General features: G+C 40.3%; 1 protein-coding gene across 4 annotated transcripts in view; it reads right to left on the reverse strand.

Annotated features, from left to right (window-relative positions):
• tspoap1 (TSPO associated protein 1) overlaps window positions 1–16836 on the reverse strand; it is a 68255-nt gene that overhangs the window by 40257 nt on the left and 11162 nt on the right. For all 4 annotated transcript variants that reach the window (XM_078265599.1, XM_078265600.1, XM_078265598.1 and 1 more), the window contains exons 2-4: window positions 3192–3299; window positions 2722–2850; window positions 988–1164 (exon numbers count right to left, since the gene is read on the reverse strand). In XM_078265599.1, the coding sequence (XP_078121725.1) occupies window positions 988–1164; window positions 2722–2850; window positions 3192–3299 (414 nt within the window). The remainder of the gene's footprint in view (window positions 1–987; window positions 1165–2721; window positions 2851–3191; window positions 3300–16836) is intronic.

Below are 16836 nucleotides of genomic sequence, written 5' to 3' on the forward strand. Positions count from 1 at the left end.
TTTTCACTGTTGATTTATTTAACCGTTTCACTGTTTTTTAAGTTCAAGAAATGCAACATCTTTCCAAAAGTCAATGAGTAATCATGTTAAATAATCCCGATTTCAATATTGACCAAAATAATTGTGATTATGATTTTTTTTCCATAAATCGAGCAGCCCTACATTATTGGTACTCTAACTACTCTAACAGTTGTTGACATTTTCAAACTGCATGCCAAGTAATAACGGATTCAAAGACTGCTAATGTAGAGCCGGACTATTTTTCTTGCAATTTAGAACTGGATTAAAACCACTCTAAAATTGTGTTTGATAAATCCCAACAGTAGTAAATATAGTATTTAGAGAGGAAACTGCTGGGTTAGATTCTGGGTCATGGACATAAAATAAATATCAGTCATTTCATTTGATACATTATATCTAAACGTTCCCATTCAAGTTGAGAACACCACCTCACCCTCCCGCCTTGTCACCCTTATCACATAGTGAGAAATGTGCTGAGTTTCAACATGGGATCCAGCACAGCCACTCTCACACTAGATCAATAGACAGCTTACCCTGTAAGACCCTTCATTATTAAACCAGATTAAAACAGATGTTAACATTTAGGAGAGTTAGCTCTTAACTCACTGGACCAGTAATTAAAAACAGGCACTTAGAAAGGCAGCCTATTCCTGCACTGTCATCTAGTTATCAGCAGTGACCAGGCAGTGACGCAGCCTTTGTAATAAGGGTTTAGGTGGGAGGGGGGGTGGGGGGGGGGGGAGTTAGGATGAGTAGTACCCATGTTGTCCAGCAGATGGCGAGCTTGTGGCAGGGATGATGAGTAGGGTTTCAATGGAACGCTGAGGCAAACACTTGGAAGATCAATAAAGATCAGAAATAAGTTAAGAAGAGCGGTGGTCTATACTGTGAGCCCAAGTCCAAATCGGTGACCACAGTTCAAACTAGTTTCTGAGGAGTTAGGGTTAGTCTGTGGTTTATAAATACCTTGGTGGTGCCCAGGCGTGCCTCCAGCTCTCTGCACTCTTGCTGTAGGGCAGCAATCTCTTTGTCCTTAGACAGCAGTGCATCGGCATGCTGGGCAAGATCACGAGCTCGCTGACGGGCAAACGCCCTCTTGTACTGTTCCACTGACCCGGGCCTCATCAGTGACGGGGAATTCACCTTTACAAGTGCAAGAAGGAAATATGTATTAATGACCAGAAAGGTTTTCATAGAGGTAGACGGTTTTAAACTTTAAAATGACTTGGATTCATCAGAATATATATATTTTTTGAACTTTTACATGAACCAAGCTCTTTTAACAGTATAAAGTCTTATGGTGGTATGCAGGAATGACTGCTGTAGATGTCCGGTATTGGTAGGCGGTGCGGTACTGTCCTGCTGAGGACAGTGGTTATAGTCAAAGATCAGTAATAAACAGCTTGAAAATCATACAATATCAGACAGGAGCAGCAATATAAACCAGGGTTTTCCCTGCCAATATAAGGCCCAGCACCCAAGCTGTTTTTTCAGTGTTTTGTGAGGAATGTATGGCTCTCCCTTTGGCTACAAGCAACACCAAATAGAGAAGTAAACCAACACAGTTTACTTTAAAAAAAAACATAATTAGGCCTAGATTAGGTCCAAAAACAGGAGTTTATAAATGCGGCCGAGCTCTTACAGGTCTTTAAACTTTTTGTTGGTGTAGATTTATCAGAGCTACATTGCTCTGCCCTTCAGTGAGCAGCAGGAGGTGAGGTGGGGGAGAGGGAAGGTCCCTCCCTCAGTCTGGTGAACAGGTGCACTGAGAATACACAGCAGCCATGCGATTTATGTTGCATATATTTTGAAGAGGTATTACATCTCAAGTAGTCTGGACCAATGAAAGTACATTTACAGGACCTGATGTCAGGCTTTGGCCCTTACCTTCCGCTCTCTGTGTTGCCGTTCTCAAAATCCCTTCGCCACGGGAAACGACAACAAACATCGAGCTATCAAGCTACACGCTGAAAATGGCAAGTTTTGAAGAAAATTTGGATTGTGCAACAAGACAGGCCTGCTTGGTTCTTTCGGAGAATGATTGTAAAGATTTACAAAGAATATGTTTACAGCATTTACTATCTAACTGGGACGTTTTGGGACCGATTGGTGGGATTACTGTGGAAGAAGTACACACGGAGATACACTGGTAAGTGCAAATTATGTTAAACCATGTATCCAGCTAATTTAAATAGGTCACATGACTGTATTGTGTGATAGCTAACTTCATTTAATATTGTATGTGGCGTTTTCTTTTGCGGGGTGCAAATGTTTCACCAAAAGAAGTTTCCTCCCGAGACTATTTTGCAGAGTGACTGTCTCTGCGTCCGGAGCTTAGCGCCGCCCAAGACGATTGTGATTGGTTTAAAGAAATGCAAACAACCCAGAGCGTTTTTTTTTCCTCCCCCAGAATGTAGGTCTGGTGTAGCCAGGCCTTACTCCACAGCGCTGTGGGGATAGGTCTGGCAATGCAAGACTACATATCAAGAGACTTCCTACTAAAATCTGCAGCGATTCTATTAAATTATTCAATAGGGTGCTGGTATTCTATTCAACTAATTACCAAACATTATGGTGATGTGGTGATTTGGGTGGTGGTGCTTGATAATGAGTCACTCCCCAGCATTTGGGTCACAGTAAGGAAAAACGCAGTTCGCTATGCAACGGTTAGTAGTTAGTTATTTTATTTGTGCTGTATACCACTCTGAGGTTGGCCTCCTGCAGTTTTCGAGCCCTCTCTTCCAGCCTCTTAGCAAGAACAGACAACTCTGTGTTCTTTCTCCTCAACCGCCTGACCTTCTCCTCAGTCTCTGGGGCGCTGCTCTTCCGCTAAACACATGGGAAACAAATTTCATCATCAGACGCCTGCAGCAAATGCTAACACAAACAAGAAAGTCACAAAAACAATTATTCAGGACAGCTTATTAATGGTTTGAAGAGGGATTCAGTGGTAGATGTCCTAGTTTTATATCATCTGCTTGTGTTATTCTTCTTTAAATTCAGAAGACACATGGGCAAAATTACAAGATAATTCTCTATTTATAAAATGAATAACAGCAAGTAACCAACAATGCACTTTTAAAACGTGTTGTTCGTCGTTTCTGTGCACCTGCCCTACTTTCTAGGAAGCCTTCAGTCAAGACTACAAACTCTGTTATTTTTAGTCTTACCAGTAGGCCATTCTCCTCCCTCAGTGTGGTACAAGTCTTTTCCAGCTCGTCGAGGGCTCGCAAGAGTTCAGAGTTCTGACGCACCAGGAACCCATAGTCAGTACCATTCTGAAAAACAAGCACAACACAGACATATGCAGAGTTTACCAACTACTGGCATTTTTGGGGGGGTTTTAGAAAACACCATGAAACACAAGAGTATCCGTTTCTTTTAGAGTGAAAGAGGGAGCGAGTTACATTTGTCTAGAATTGCTTAAATCGTGTTCCATCTCTGAGTTACAGAAAAGCCTCCCTCAGCCAATGTTTACATAGTGCAAGCTAATAGTGGCTGACAGATGACAGCCCATTGAAAAGGCTTTTCATTAGACCAACTCAATCAGCCTACCACTGGCACTGAACACCTATTACACCACCCACTAACTCAGCATAAGAGGAAGCAGAGCTCTGCTCTCATATTGAGCTATGGAGGGAAAGAGCAAGAGAGAAGACAAGAAAAAAATAAAAAACAATGAAGAAAGGCAATAACACAGTATTCTGACACTTTCAATGTTTACTCATTTTGTTATTTGATATTTATTATAAACATGCTCTTCCTTGCAGATTCTCTCAAGCGCTTTCAAATTAGACAGGAATACTGTTAACTGTGATCTTCAGGTCTCCTGAAATAAGCATTTGTCTCAGGCTTCAGGTCTTAGAGTGACAGACTGTGATAACTGTGATTATCACAGTCTGTCACTGTGATTTTTGGTGAGAAAGGTATCAAACTATTTCCCAAAAATACCTTCCAAACCCAGTGTGTATTTAGTGACTGAAGCCACTTCAGATGTACTGAAATAAATACACATTATAAGATTTTATAGCAGTTTTATATAGTGTAATAGTCCTGGGTTTGACACAAATTAGCGTGTTTTGTTGTGAGCTATTAGTGAAGGGACAGCTCAGTAGATGTGGCAGAGTGTCAATGTGGTGATCAAGACTGTCATTGGTGTTTGTCATCCATGTGGAGGAAACCTGGAAGTGGTAGAAACCTCAGATTGGTCTTTCATCTGAATGGAAAGGATGGCACCCTGCCTTTTGTGACAGGGACGCTCTAAATGAGCCCTGAGGCTCAGAGGGAAGGGTTGAGAGTAGAACTGGCACACATGAATGTACAGTAATGGCTGCAGTGAGAGCAGATGGACAGACAGGGTGAACACATAAGCTGGAGGTAAGGGGAGGGTTTGTCCTCAGAAAGAAAAGAAGACGGTAATACTGCCTCATGTTACCTGTGGTCAGCTAGTCTGCATGTACCCACAGCTACTCGGTATCCACAGAGAGATGAAGGAAAGTGTTTCTCCAAGTGCCTAGACTGTGGGAGACCACACATCTCAGCACAACAAAAGCACACAGATGGCTCCACATGTGAAACACCGGTAAACCTGCCTCCATAATACTCTGGGGATCTCTGCCACAATGACATGTGTCTAACGGCACAAAAGACTAATGTTACGTTAAACATCCTGATGACATGGTGCTGTATAAAAATCATGTGACGTCTTGTGGGATTATGTTGTCATGGTAACAGCAGATGATGGGGGATCTGGTGGCTCCCTGGAGGGGTTTTAATGCTACTGTACCTGTTATTTAAAACTAACGACCAGCTGTTTACTAAACCAGCAGCTGAGACTCCAATTCATCTTCCAGTACTATTGTGATGGTACCATTGGACATCCTATCCTATGGTTACAATCTAGTGCCAGAAAGACCATATGTTTTCAGGGTGAGACCATACAGACACAATATTTTGACTGAAATCATTAACACATGATCTGTTGAGAAGCCTTGCATTTGTTTGCCTCCGCCAACCAAGAAAGTCCCAGTTTACATCCATTTCTTTCCAGACTCATATATGTAGTGAAGACTTTGAAGAAATTTAATAAAAAAGGTATTAAGTGTATTTTTTGGCGACACATGGATGCTTTAGACACATCTTCAACCAGACAGCACAGTACATCTATACAATCCCCAGTTTTAAGATTAGTGTTACTAATTCAGTACCTGACCAAATGTCTCCCCTTCTGTTCCTGAGTTATGGCGTTGACTAATGGCCAGAAAAGTGTTTTTGCAGAACATTAAGATGTCATAGTGAAGTTGACCTTTGACCTTTTGGATATCAAATGTCATCATTTTATCTTATTAGACATTTATGGGAAATGTTGGCATAATTAGCGTAGGAATTCTTGATCATTTTGTGATGTCACATTATTGACTTTGACCTTTGGCCTCCAAAATCTAATCAGTTCATCCTTGTTTCCAAGTGCACATTTGTGCCAAATTTGAAGAAATTCCCTCCAGGGGGTCCTGAGATTAGGCGTTCACAAGAATGGAAATGGACAGACCGACGGACAACCCAAAAACAAAATGCCTCCGGCCACAGCTGTCGCCGGCACAGAGGCATAAAAAGAATACATAAAACTGTAGAAGTAGTAGCATGGGATATAGCATGCATAACTATAAAAGGAAAATCACCCGGCCATGGCCACACCCACGGCCGTTTCCCAAAATAAGAGCATGTTTTAAGTACATTTCCAACACTGTCTAAATTAGTTGTGAAAAGCTTGCAGTCAAAGCAAAGATGTGATCACTATTTGACACTGTAGGCAAAAAAAAGATGCTTCACGGACGACATTTATAATCAATAACGGCAGTGACTCAGCAACTACATTCTCTTAAACTTGAATGTTCTCTTTGGGCACATCTTGGCGTCAGCTAAAATACTGTGAGACTAAATGTCAGCTCATTATTTTGGTTAAGCATGACTGCGCATCAAACATTCGACAAGAAAACTACGGAAGCTTTTTTACCACTTCACAATGAAGTTATTATAGATTTCCTTGAAATCAAACCCCAATTTTGAAACCATTTCTCGTTGGCATTGGGAAATTCTAACACGGGGTGACATTTATTGTGAAGAAGCCAGACATTGTTTTCTATGTAATTTTGTTTGCAAGTTTAACAGAGGGCTGCCAGAGAGAGAGAGACAAACCCTATACTACAGTGTGTGAGAATCTCTTCTCACCCTCCTTAGATGATGCATTGGGGCACATAGAGAAGCTGCACACAAAAGTGTATAGCTTGTCATAAAAACCTATGAACAGCATTTCATGACCCGGCCATTTGCTTTGTTGATGATACATTAATTTTTCAGGGACGCTGCTTATTCAACTATCTTAGTTTGATTAATCTCTTGCACCATGATGTTAGGGATAAGGGAGTGCTCCAAGTAAAAATATCTGGTAAATTCTTAAAATCTATTCAAATGTGATGTTTCTTGTTTTCAGTGTGAATATAGCACATTTTTTTAATCATTTAAAAAGCATAAATGTCCCCTCACAGTAAGAGGGTTCCAGGCCCTTCTGTGTGGGCTTTCTCTGGCTTCCTTCCGCAGTCCAAAGACATGCAGGGGTTTGGTTAATTGTTGACTCTAAATTGCCCGTAGGTGTAAATGAAAGCATGAATGGCTGTCTGTCTCTATGTGTCAGCCCTGGGACTGACTGGCGACTGTTCCAGAGTGTACTTCTCTGTCAGCTGGCATCGGCTCCACACAACCCTAACAAAATGACACTGTATTTAAGCACCAGATTAAAATGAATACTGTAGCCAGAAAAATGAAGATTTTCCACATAATGTAGAGTTTTCCTTACAGTTGAGACACCTGCATTCCACCAGAACGGTTGCCTGCATCTCATCATCTACTCGGTTCACTGTGTCTGCTTCTCTGTATTTTAGACTGATCTGCTGACAATATCCCGAAAAATCACGATCATTTTCAATCAAACAAGGAGAAATCAGTCAGCTAACCTCAGTGCTTAAGTCAATAATTATTGTTGCTGCTTGATAATAAAAGGCCTTTCAGGGGTTTACAAGTTTGGTTAAGTTCATTATTGTCCTGCATGGGAGAATTGGTTTGCAGCATTGGAAAAACAGATCTGTTAGACAAAAGTAGCACACAGTAGTAGGAACAAGTAAAAAACAATTCAATCAGGTAAAATCAATAAATCGGAACAAGTTCAACAGTGAAAACAATACGAGAAAAAAGACAGAGATTGTCTTTTTTTGTAACTACGAAGGGTACAAAATTAAGGAAACAGGAAGGTCTGAAGACCAGTGGAAAGCTTTTAACATGAAGCTGCAGCACAAAGTGTTGAGTTTGCCGTCTGCTGTTAGCACAGCAGCAGACCTGACAGCTCTGATGGGACAGCAAAGGAAAGTGGATCAGAAAACAGTGAGGCTGTTATCTCTGAGATAATGGTTAGAATAGAAATTAAGAACTGAAACAATCCTCCAAACTACAGCCAGTCCTACTGTATGATAAACAGAAGGTAGAAAAGTACTCAAAAACTGAATGTAATTAAGTATATAAAAATGCGTAAGTAGTATCATGGCAATGTTAGAGGTGACACACCACCACAGGATGCTATTATTAACGTATCCTATGCCAAGCCAATGGCAAAAGGACACAACACCACCAAATGACATTGAAGTGACGCTCAAACAATAAAACTAGCAAAAACAGTTGCAGCCAAAATACGTTTTCAGATTTGAGCAGTTATGTTGCCTTTTCTACACAGAAAACATCCTTTAATGTCTCAAAGAGAGTTAGCCCCAGCTCTCAGATGAACCTGTGTGTCCTTGAGTTATTTTACCATCAGTTAAAAGGGAGCCGGTCCCAATGTCCCAGTCTTCCTCTCAGGGCAATGATGCTAAAGCCCAATCAATTACCTCAAAGGAAGGCCAGCCAGAGTGAACTCAGCCTCCGCCTGCCTCCATTCTGATTCTAATTATCTTGGAGTCTGTCCATGTCTTGTAACTGTTCCCTGGGAATCACACGGAAATACACCGGAGGCCTTTCTTTAGGCATGAGGTAATGCTGGCTTCTTACAGACTGCAGCTTCTCTTGCTGCCACAGAAAAGGGCTGCAGGTGGTGAGGTCCACTCAAGGCCGCAGTATTAGCATTCAGCCAGTGCTCCTCTCTCGCAGCAGTGCCGTTTTCATGTGGGCCTGGCTCAGTAAGCGAGGCAGATGTAACTCAGTAGCAGGAGGGCAGGGGTCTTCACACAAACGTCTGTCAGGAGAGCCTTGGGCAGGACAGACGGGCCTAATGGGTCTGCAATCATCATGGATACAAGCAGACAACTGAAGGGAGTGCTGATTATAAAACCCACAGTGCACTGACACTGCTTACCATGATGCTACCATCTACAGCCTGCAGGGCCTGGAACACATCATCACGTACCATACTTTAAGCATTTCATTTTTTATTTATCATTCTCTTATATCAATAGCGGCCAATATGGGAAAGCTGATTATTCTATTTGACTGTGAAGATGGGGAAAAAGTTTTTCTTTGCATCCATAACTTATTAAGTAGGAAATCATCCGAGATTCAAAGTAAGACATGGTTAAGCAATATGTAAAAATAACTGCACAGTTAGCCAAAATGTCCCATTCCTATCATAGTCCTACTGACTGATTTTGCTGTGAGAGCTATTGTGTGACTGCAGCTGATAAAAACAGGGTGGATGAGCTTCACTGATTGCTGGTGTGAGATATATTGTGCTGTAAAAAAAAAAACCCTCTTTGGCATCTGGGTCAGATTTTCATGATAACACGATTGTCTGGTGCTTTCTCTACCTAAGAAGAGGAGATGAATCACTTTGTGCTTTCGGGGTCCGTAAAACTGCTTTTCAGACAGACGGACGCCCCTTTCACTTTAACCTACAGTGACACTGGATTTTCTGTATGTGTGAAAGACACTAATCCAGATAATCAAACCAAACAATGTTGCACGTTCCACTTCGGAAAAGGACTATGCTTGTACTCAAAACTCTAAGTATACCCACCGAAGGACAAACTCTACCATCACATAGCTGTCACAATTTGGCAACACAGCAGGTGGTTCCAGCACCAACATATGTTACTGGCCTTGTTAGTAAATGCAACTGGAGCAATGCAGAGTCACTGTGATCTGATTTTTAATAAAATAAAGTTTTAAAGGTCTATCCAAACAACTTGACTTAAGTACTAAAATAAAAGAGTAACATTAAAGAGAAACGTCAAGAGTGATTTGTTACTAATTATCCACTGGCATTTTCTATACAGCATGTCTTATAACAAGCTGACACAGAGAAGACTGAGCTCTGTAAAGAGAGAGCAGGCTGAATTGGCTCTCGGTTATCTGGGTCAGTTAGTGTTTTATATGCCTCTAAGGCCAAATCAAAATGCCTTTGGGTTTTATGGAATTCATTTCATGCTTGGGCATCTTATTGCAAGCTCTAAAGCAGAGAAGAATCACAAACACCACCAACACCATGGATAGATTAAGAAACAAATAGATATAAACCAGTCTATTATGACAAATACATTGGCCATTCTTGCTGTATGACGAGGCTTATATTGAGCTTATAAAAAGAATATCAATGTGAGGTTAAAAGAAGAACTCAGACAGCGTGAGATATACAGTAAACAGTTACTGAGTTACTGAGTCAAATGTGGAAGTCATTTAAAAAAAAAAATGCAACCAAATATAGAAACACGCTGCCAATACAGAAAAATCTACCACAGAAAAGCTGACACACAGAACACAACAGAAATTAGTGAAAAACAGTTTAATTCATTTAATAGAAACACACTAATGTTGCACATTTCTTTCGTTAAACATTCTGATTGCATGATATAGAGTTGAACTGGTAAGGTAAGCTAGTAATCAGCTGTAACACAGCTGTAACACAGCTGTAACACAGGCTAACTAGATTAACAGCCAAGTATCTGAAATAATATCTGAACACTGTAATGCAATCCCAACGTTAAAAAGGAAAATCAACTTGCAGCGTTTGCTAATTTTCCAACAACACTAACAGTTAATCAATTACAGTACCTTCATGAGCCACAAACCATGGCAGCAAATAACGTGTCCCAGGTGTGTCCGGGTATGTCCATCATTTTTTAGTGTCCCCTGGAAACGTCTGTTTGTTTTTCTGTTGTGTTCTGTGCGACTTGCAGTAAGCTTATTAACTTTCGAACTTTGCAGCATTTTTTTTTTTTCTTCATGGATTGTCAAATTGGTGAAGATGTTTTTTTTTTCCTTCTATTTGCTTGCGTTTTGTATATTTGCATGTGTTTTTGTTCATTTGCAATGCATTGAGCTTTCAGGGCCACTGTACATTGTTCTGTTTATTTTTTCCTGACCTACAAGGAACCCCCTATCTCCACTGTTTTATGGGATTTCCTGTATCACAAAGGGTAAGCTATTAAAATGATTAATGGGAGGTTTCTTTCTGATAAATGAAAATGCATGACATATATTTTTGCAATGCTGATGAGTATATAGCGTATTTGGCAGAAGAAAAAGCTGAAAAATAATACAACGTCAGGAAACGACAATAAATGTAAATACAATTTAAAGGCTATAAGGAAAGTAGAAGAGACACATATGGGGAGCAATAGAAGACTTTGGCTACCTATCAACAAAGATTTGAATAGATCATTGAATGTTCGATTTATTCTTATATATTCATAAGGTCCCACAACCAGATTATCCTTTTGTCTGAGATCCAAGGCGAGCTTTTGTAAGGCGTATGTAAATGTCTACAGTCTGGTTTCACAGAAACGCCAACATCAGCATTATTAGCTGACAGCTAGAAATCCCCCACTATAAGCCTCTAAGGAGCCGGCAAGACAAAGACACAGACATGCACATTGGCACACACAGACAAAAGCACACGTTTTGCCATTACTAACTCTTTGTTGGACATGATATTTGACGTGGCAGTATTAAAGCCGCATCAGTTTGTATCACAACTGCAACCCAAGCAAATCAATATACAAAAAAACGGTATCAATTATAGATTGAAACGTGTAAAAAAATATGAAAACCTTTATTTACACTGGTTCAGTTGTTGCAAGTGTTCTTCTACCATTCCCACAGAAAAAACACAAAGCTTACTTACTGGTGGAAAAAAGGATAGGAATTTCTGATAATATGATAATCATTGTTTTTTTGTAATGTGTCTCTGTACAACTACTACTGGAGGCAGCTTCTTTCAGAGCGAGCTTGTGACCGGGAGGTTGTCGGTTCAATCCCCAGACCGACATGATAAAAATCTGGGTGGGGAAAGTGAAAGAGCAGCGCTTGTCCCTCCCTCATTACCACCACTGAGGTGCCCTTGAGCAAGGCCCTTAACCTCCAACCTCTCCAGTGGACCTGCTCAGTGGCCAGCAGATCGGACTGGTTGTACCAGGCATCTTCCAGGTATGAATGTGGAACTGTGTGAATGTGATCAGGGCGTTCCTGCAAAACAGAGGTTTCCTCTCAATGAACCTTCCCTGAATAAATAAAGGTTAAAGAGAGAGATGAACACGTGTATTTTAAATGTTCTTCAGTTTCTGAAATATAACTACTGTGAGAGCTTCTGGAGTTAGGTTATGATCATCCTACATTTTTCTAATCTGGCTTTTGATGATTAATGATTCATTTTTATAAAAAGCACCGTACACAATCTGCAAGCACTTTTGTTTCACTGAGTTTCATTCAGCAGTGTCACGCAGAGGATTGGCATGAAGGAGGCAGTCTGCTTAATCTGGAAATGTGCCTTAATTAATCCAGACCTTGTCAGCTCCCAGCAATAATGGAAGGGAAAGGCCTCCTCCCATAGACCCAACCCTCAAACACCACATGGTCAGAGAACTGACTCCTGAACACAGTTATAATTACCAGCAGAGGCGAGAAACAGAAATACTATAACCAGCAAAGACAGGCTATGGCAGCCCGTCCACTGAAGTGGATCCTAATGGACTTCACAGTATCAGTGAAGAGTTACAATTTAGAGCAAAATCAATGTCGCTTTTTATCTCCTACAGTACAACATCAGTGGTTTTCTAATGAGGTTTCCTGAACTGCCCTGTTGTCAGACATCCTCAAAAAGACATGAACAAAGTTCAAAAATGAATCTCTTTTGATATTCTACAACAGAGAATACTTTGTAGTCTTTTTTATTTCACTCTATTACCACATACACATTTTGTGGTTCAACGCTCCACTGTTTTTGGATTTGCCGGTGCAACAAATACTCAGCCATGTTTGTCTTCAGTGCTCTACTACATATGATTTCTATAGGCTTTCCAAGAATGCGTTTTGTTCTAATTACTATGCACAATGGTAGAAATATCCACTTTATTCCTAGGACAACAAACTAGGCTGAAGGTCATTTGAGATAATAATAACAATAATAATAATAATAATAATACATTTAATTTGTATAGCGCTTTTCATGGACTCAAAGTCGCTTTACAGGGCAGGGTACAAAACAAAACAAGATCCAGGCACAGATGAAAAGGGAGGGGGGGTGGGGCTACGGATAGGCAGAGGTGAAGAGATGGGTCTTGAAGCGGGACTGGAAGATGGTGAGGGACTCAGAGGTGCGGATCTCTTGAGGGAGGGGGTTCCAGAGCCTGGGAGCTGCCCTGGAGAAGGCTCTGTCCCCAAAACTGCAGAGGTTGGACTTGTGGATGGAGAGGAGACCGGCTGAGGTGGATCTGAGGGACCGTGAGGGTTGGTAGGGGGAGAGGAGGTCAGTGAGGTATGAGGGGGCCAGATGGTGGAGGGCTTTGTAGGTGTGGACCAGGATTTTGTAGGTGATCCGGTGGGAGATGGGGCATTGCAAAAACTTTATTGTTAGGAAACCGGGAGGCTGCAGTGGTCTCAAACAAAGCAGAGATACTGTATATCTATATATCTATATATATTACATATGAAAAGAACCACAAAGCTGTTTGTGGCCCAAGGTATTTATTTTTTTTTTAACAGCAGCTCTCCCTATACTCATATATAAGTCATGAAGAAGCCCTCTTAAGTGTCCTCTCAAATCCCCTCCTGTATTTATCACAACTCATCCCCCCGGGGTACCTGACGGTGACAGATTAGGTGGTCTCGCTTGCTGCGTTAGAGAACAAAGAACCAACATGAGACACCCCTTTACTCCCCCCAGGCATCCAGCAATCTACCTCTACCACCTCATACAGACGTTGTCTGGGTGAGGTTGTGCAAAAATGAAATGCACTGTCTGGAAATGCTTGTTGGTGCCTTGTTCCCTTCCCTATGTTTAGAATATAAGATGTGCATACATTTCAGCAGATAACCTTTTATGTGCTATGAACTATGATCTAGTTTACATCCAGGGATGGGGTTTCTTATCATTAGAGTCATGTCACCATGTATTCTTATGTAGCAATGGGCTAATTCAACTGCTATGCCAGTCGTGATTTTACACTCAATCTAAGTTACGAAATCAACACAGAAGCCATGGTAAGTATGTTTTAGCATCTGCAATACATGGCAGACGTGACATTAATTACGATCAGCCTTCAGATCTTGTCTCCATTATGACTTGGAGCTTCTTTCTTACAAAGCCATAACAACGCTGCCCTACCGACACAGGAATTAAAAACCATACTAGCACGGCTGCCTCATCATCTCACAGTCCACAAATAAAAATGGCACAATCCCCCGAGCCTCCGAGGGCTTAACAAGGTGTCAGACATGCAGAGAACATCTGGTTATTTTTAAAAAGTGAAAAGATGAACAGAAGGAGGGTTCGCCGGATTATTCCATTTAGTGCAGTGTCAGCAGAAAATGGAGAGAGGAGACAGAATGTAGTGGGGGTGATTTGTTTCTCCCCCGACCCTCCACAGGTTTAACCATGAGAGCTTCAAAAGAATAGACCTTAATCTTGTCAAAGAAAATTGCATATGCATATGAGCCCCTCGACCCCTCGCTATCACACTAGCAACAGCTTAATTTGTGGCCTAGCACAACAGACACACTTAGAAATGGTTTCAGTGAATCTGCTTTAACATTTAAAACCACATTGATCATCTTAATAGGACAAATATACAATATTTGGCATTATTCATCCTCCTATCCACAACACTGCTTTGCTTATACCCTACAATGTAATATTAAATTACAAGACTCACGTATTGAATATTGTATTTCTCCAAAAACACACATTTTGAAGTTCATGTTGGTTCATTTGCTAGAAAAGCAGTATTAAAGAGAAACTAAAATTGGCATTTAAGTACCTTTGGCAGCATCTGTGTAGTGGGTACAAATTCATGTGACTGAGGTTAAACTGCCTTTGTGAACTGAAGCTTTGATAGAAACAATCAAAAATGACAAATATGGGCACACCATTCAGCCAGTTTCATTCCACAGATTGGGCTGACCTCCACAAACTACAATGCACTCAGCCAGAAATGGAAGTGCATAACATTAATTGAAAAAATGCTTCCAACCGGCCCCACAAGGACCGTGTCAGTGTCCCCATTCTTTAATGTTGCCAAAAACCCTCCTCTTACTCTGTCATCGCTGCAGTTTTTCCCCAGCCAGCATCTCGTCACCACAAGCTCACTGATAAAGAGCTGGTAAATTCCCCCGGATGTTTGCATTGTAGAGACAAATTCTTAGTGAACACCGGGAATTCCCGTTCCTGTATCACCAGTGCTGTGCCAACATCTTACCGAAATAGTGAGTTTGATGTAATAGCACTCTAAATGACTGAACACTATCATACCTGTGTTCACTCATGACGCATATACTGTACATTTAACATATTCATGAAATCATGTTTTCAGAGCCATTAATAAAAACACACACGCTGTCTCGGACAGGACAGCAGAGGCTTAAGACAGCCAATAAGTCTCTGACAACAATGCTGCACCATTCAAATGTCTAGACACTATTACAAACCTTTACAAGTCACATTCAATAAGCGTACATCTGGTAGAGGCACTCCAGTTATGAAAAGTCTAAGTGACCTTCCCTGACATTCAGTGGGTCAACTGAATGGGTCTCCCTTTCCTCCCCCAGGCAAAAAGCATTTCCCGTTGTGAGGGCGAACACAGGTAATCAGGGGTTTAGTCTCGCTAGCAGTTTAGGAGCAGGACCAAATTACGCTGAAATGTCACAGACGGCAGAGAGCCCTTCTATTTAGCGGTCTGGATGCAGGCTTGTGAATGTAAACATGGAGAGAGAGAGACAGAAACCCTCTGTCTGATATTAGGTCTGAGCTAAAGCCAAAGAGGCAAACACTGCAGGCTCAAAAACAGATGAAAAAGTAAGGGATAATGTACAGTAGAGCGAGCCAGTCATTTTTGCGAATTAGAAACCCCGATAGGGTGATGCAGGAAGCGGAGGGGTCTTGAATCAGCCTGAAGAGGTTCAATTATTATCATTATTATTATAATATCATCATCATTATTATTATTATTATTATTATTATTATTATTATTATTATTATTATTACACGGCTACTCATACAGAGGTAACCCGCTGATAATGCCTGCATCCCGGTTGAGATGGTAATTTTACTTTACTTTTTAAAGGGCAGCTGCAGTGGTAAAGAGCATTTCCAATACTGCAAAAATCATGGTGTTTGACTGTGGCATATATTTTTTACTTTCAATGGTGCGTCAAAAAAGCTTTAAATCCTTCATCATAGGGCTGGGAGATACAATCGTATATATTTTTCTATATCGTTTCTGCAGCAATGTTGAAAAACCAGAGGCTGGCCTGGCCAGTATTTACGTCATTTGGACCACACTTTACGTCCTGATCCTTTCACCTTTTGTTTATTTTGCACCAAAATTCTCAGTACTTTTCATTTGTCAAGTATTTATTTCACAAAAATAAGTTTTACCATGTGGATATTACATATAGATTATTTCATTATTTAATGACCAGAAAATATGCTATAGCGTGATATTTATCGTTACTGAGGTATGAAATTACATACACACACACATATATATATATGTGTATATATATATATATATACATACACATATATATATATATATATATATATACACACATACACACATATATATATATATATATATATATATACATACACACATATATATATATATATATATATATACACACATACACACATATATATATATATATATATATATATACACATATATATATATATATATATATATATATATATATATATATATATATATATATATATATATATATATATATATATATATACATATATATATATATATATATATATATATATATGATTTTGGCCATATCGCCCAGCCCTACTTCTTCACGTTTCAATCTCTGTCACAGCAAGTCTGTGCACCAGTGACACTTTAATACTTTAGGTAAATGCCTACTGATCAACAGGATATACTGTATTCTACTGTATATATCCCACGTACAGCACAAAGTATGTTGTGGAAGTAATACCCCACAGTCCCGGCTCTACAGTTGCGAGTGAATGTGACAGTGAACACAAAGCCTGACCCCTGTTCTGTAGACAGACAAAGATGTTTGGGCTGGGATAGTGAGAGACCAATACTCCAGAGATTCCCCCTCTCACTGCGCTATCAATTATTCACAAGTCATTACATGGCTGGCCACTAACACACACACACACACACACACACACACAGCAACAGGAAAGAAATCTTATCTGGATTGTTAAAAAAATATTAAATAAAATACTGTGACCTTACTGTAGTCAATTAATCAATTAGTTTATTGAAGGAAAATTAATCTGTTTTGACAATAGAATCCTGGTGACAA

This window comes from Sander vitreus, chromosome 13 (assembly GCF_031162955.1).
Source record: "Sander vitreus isolate 19-12246 chromosome 13, sanVit1, whole genome shotgun sequence".
Lineage (NCBI taxonomy): Eukaryota > Metazoa > Chordata > Actinopteri > Perciformes > Percidae > Sander > Sander vitreus.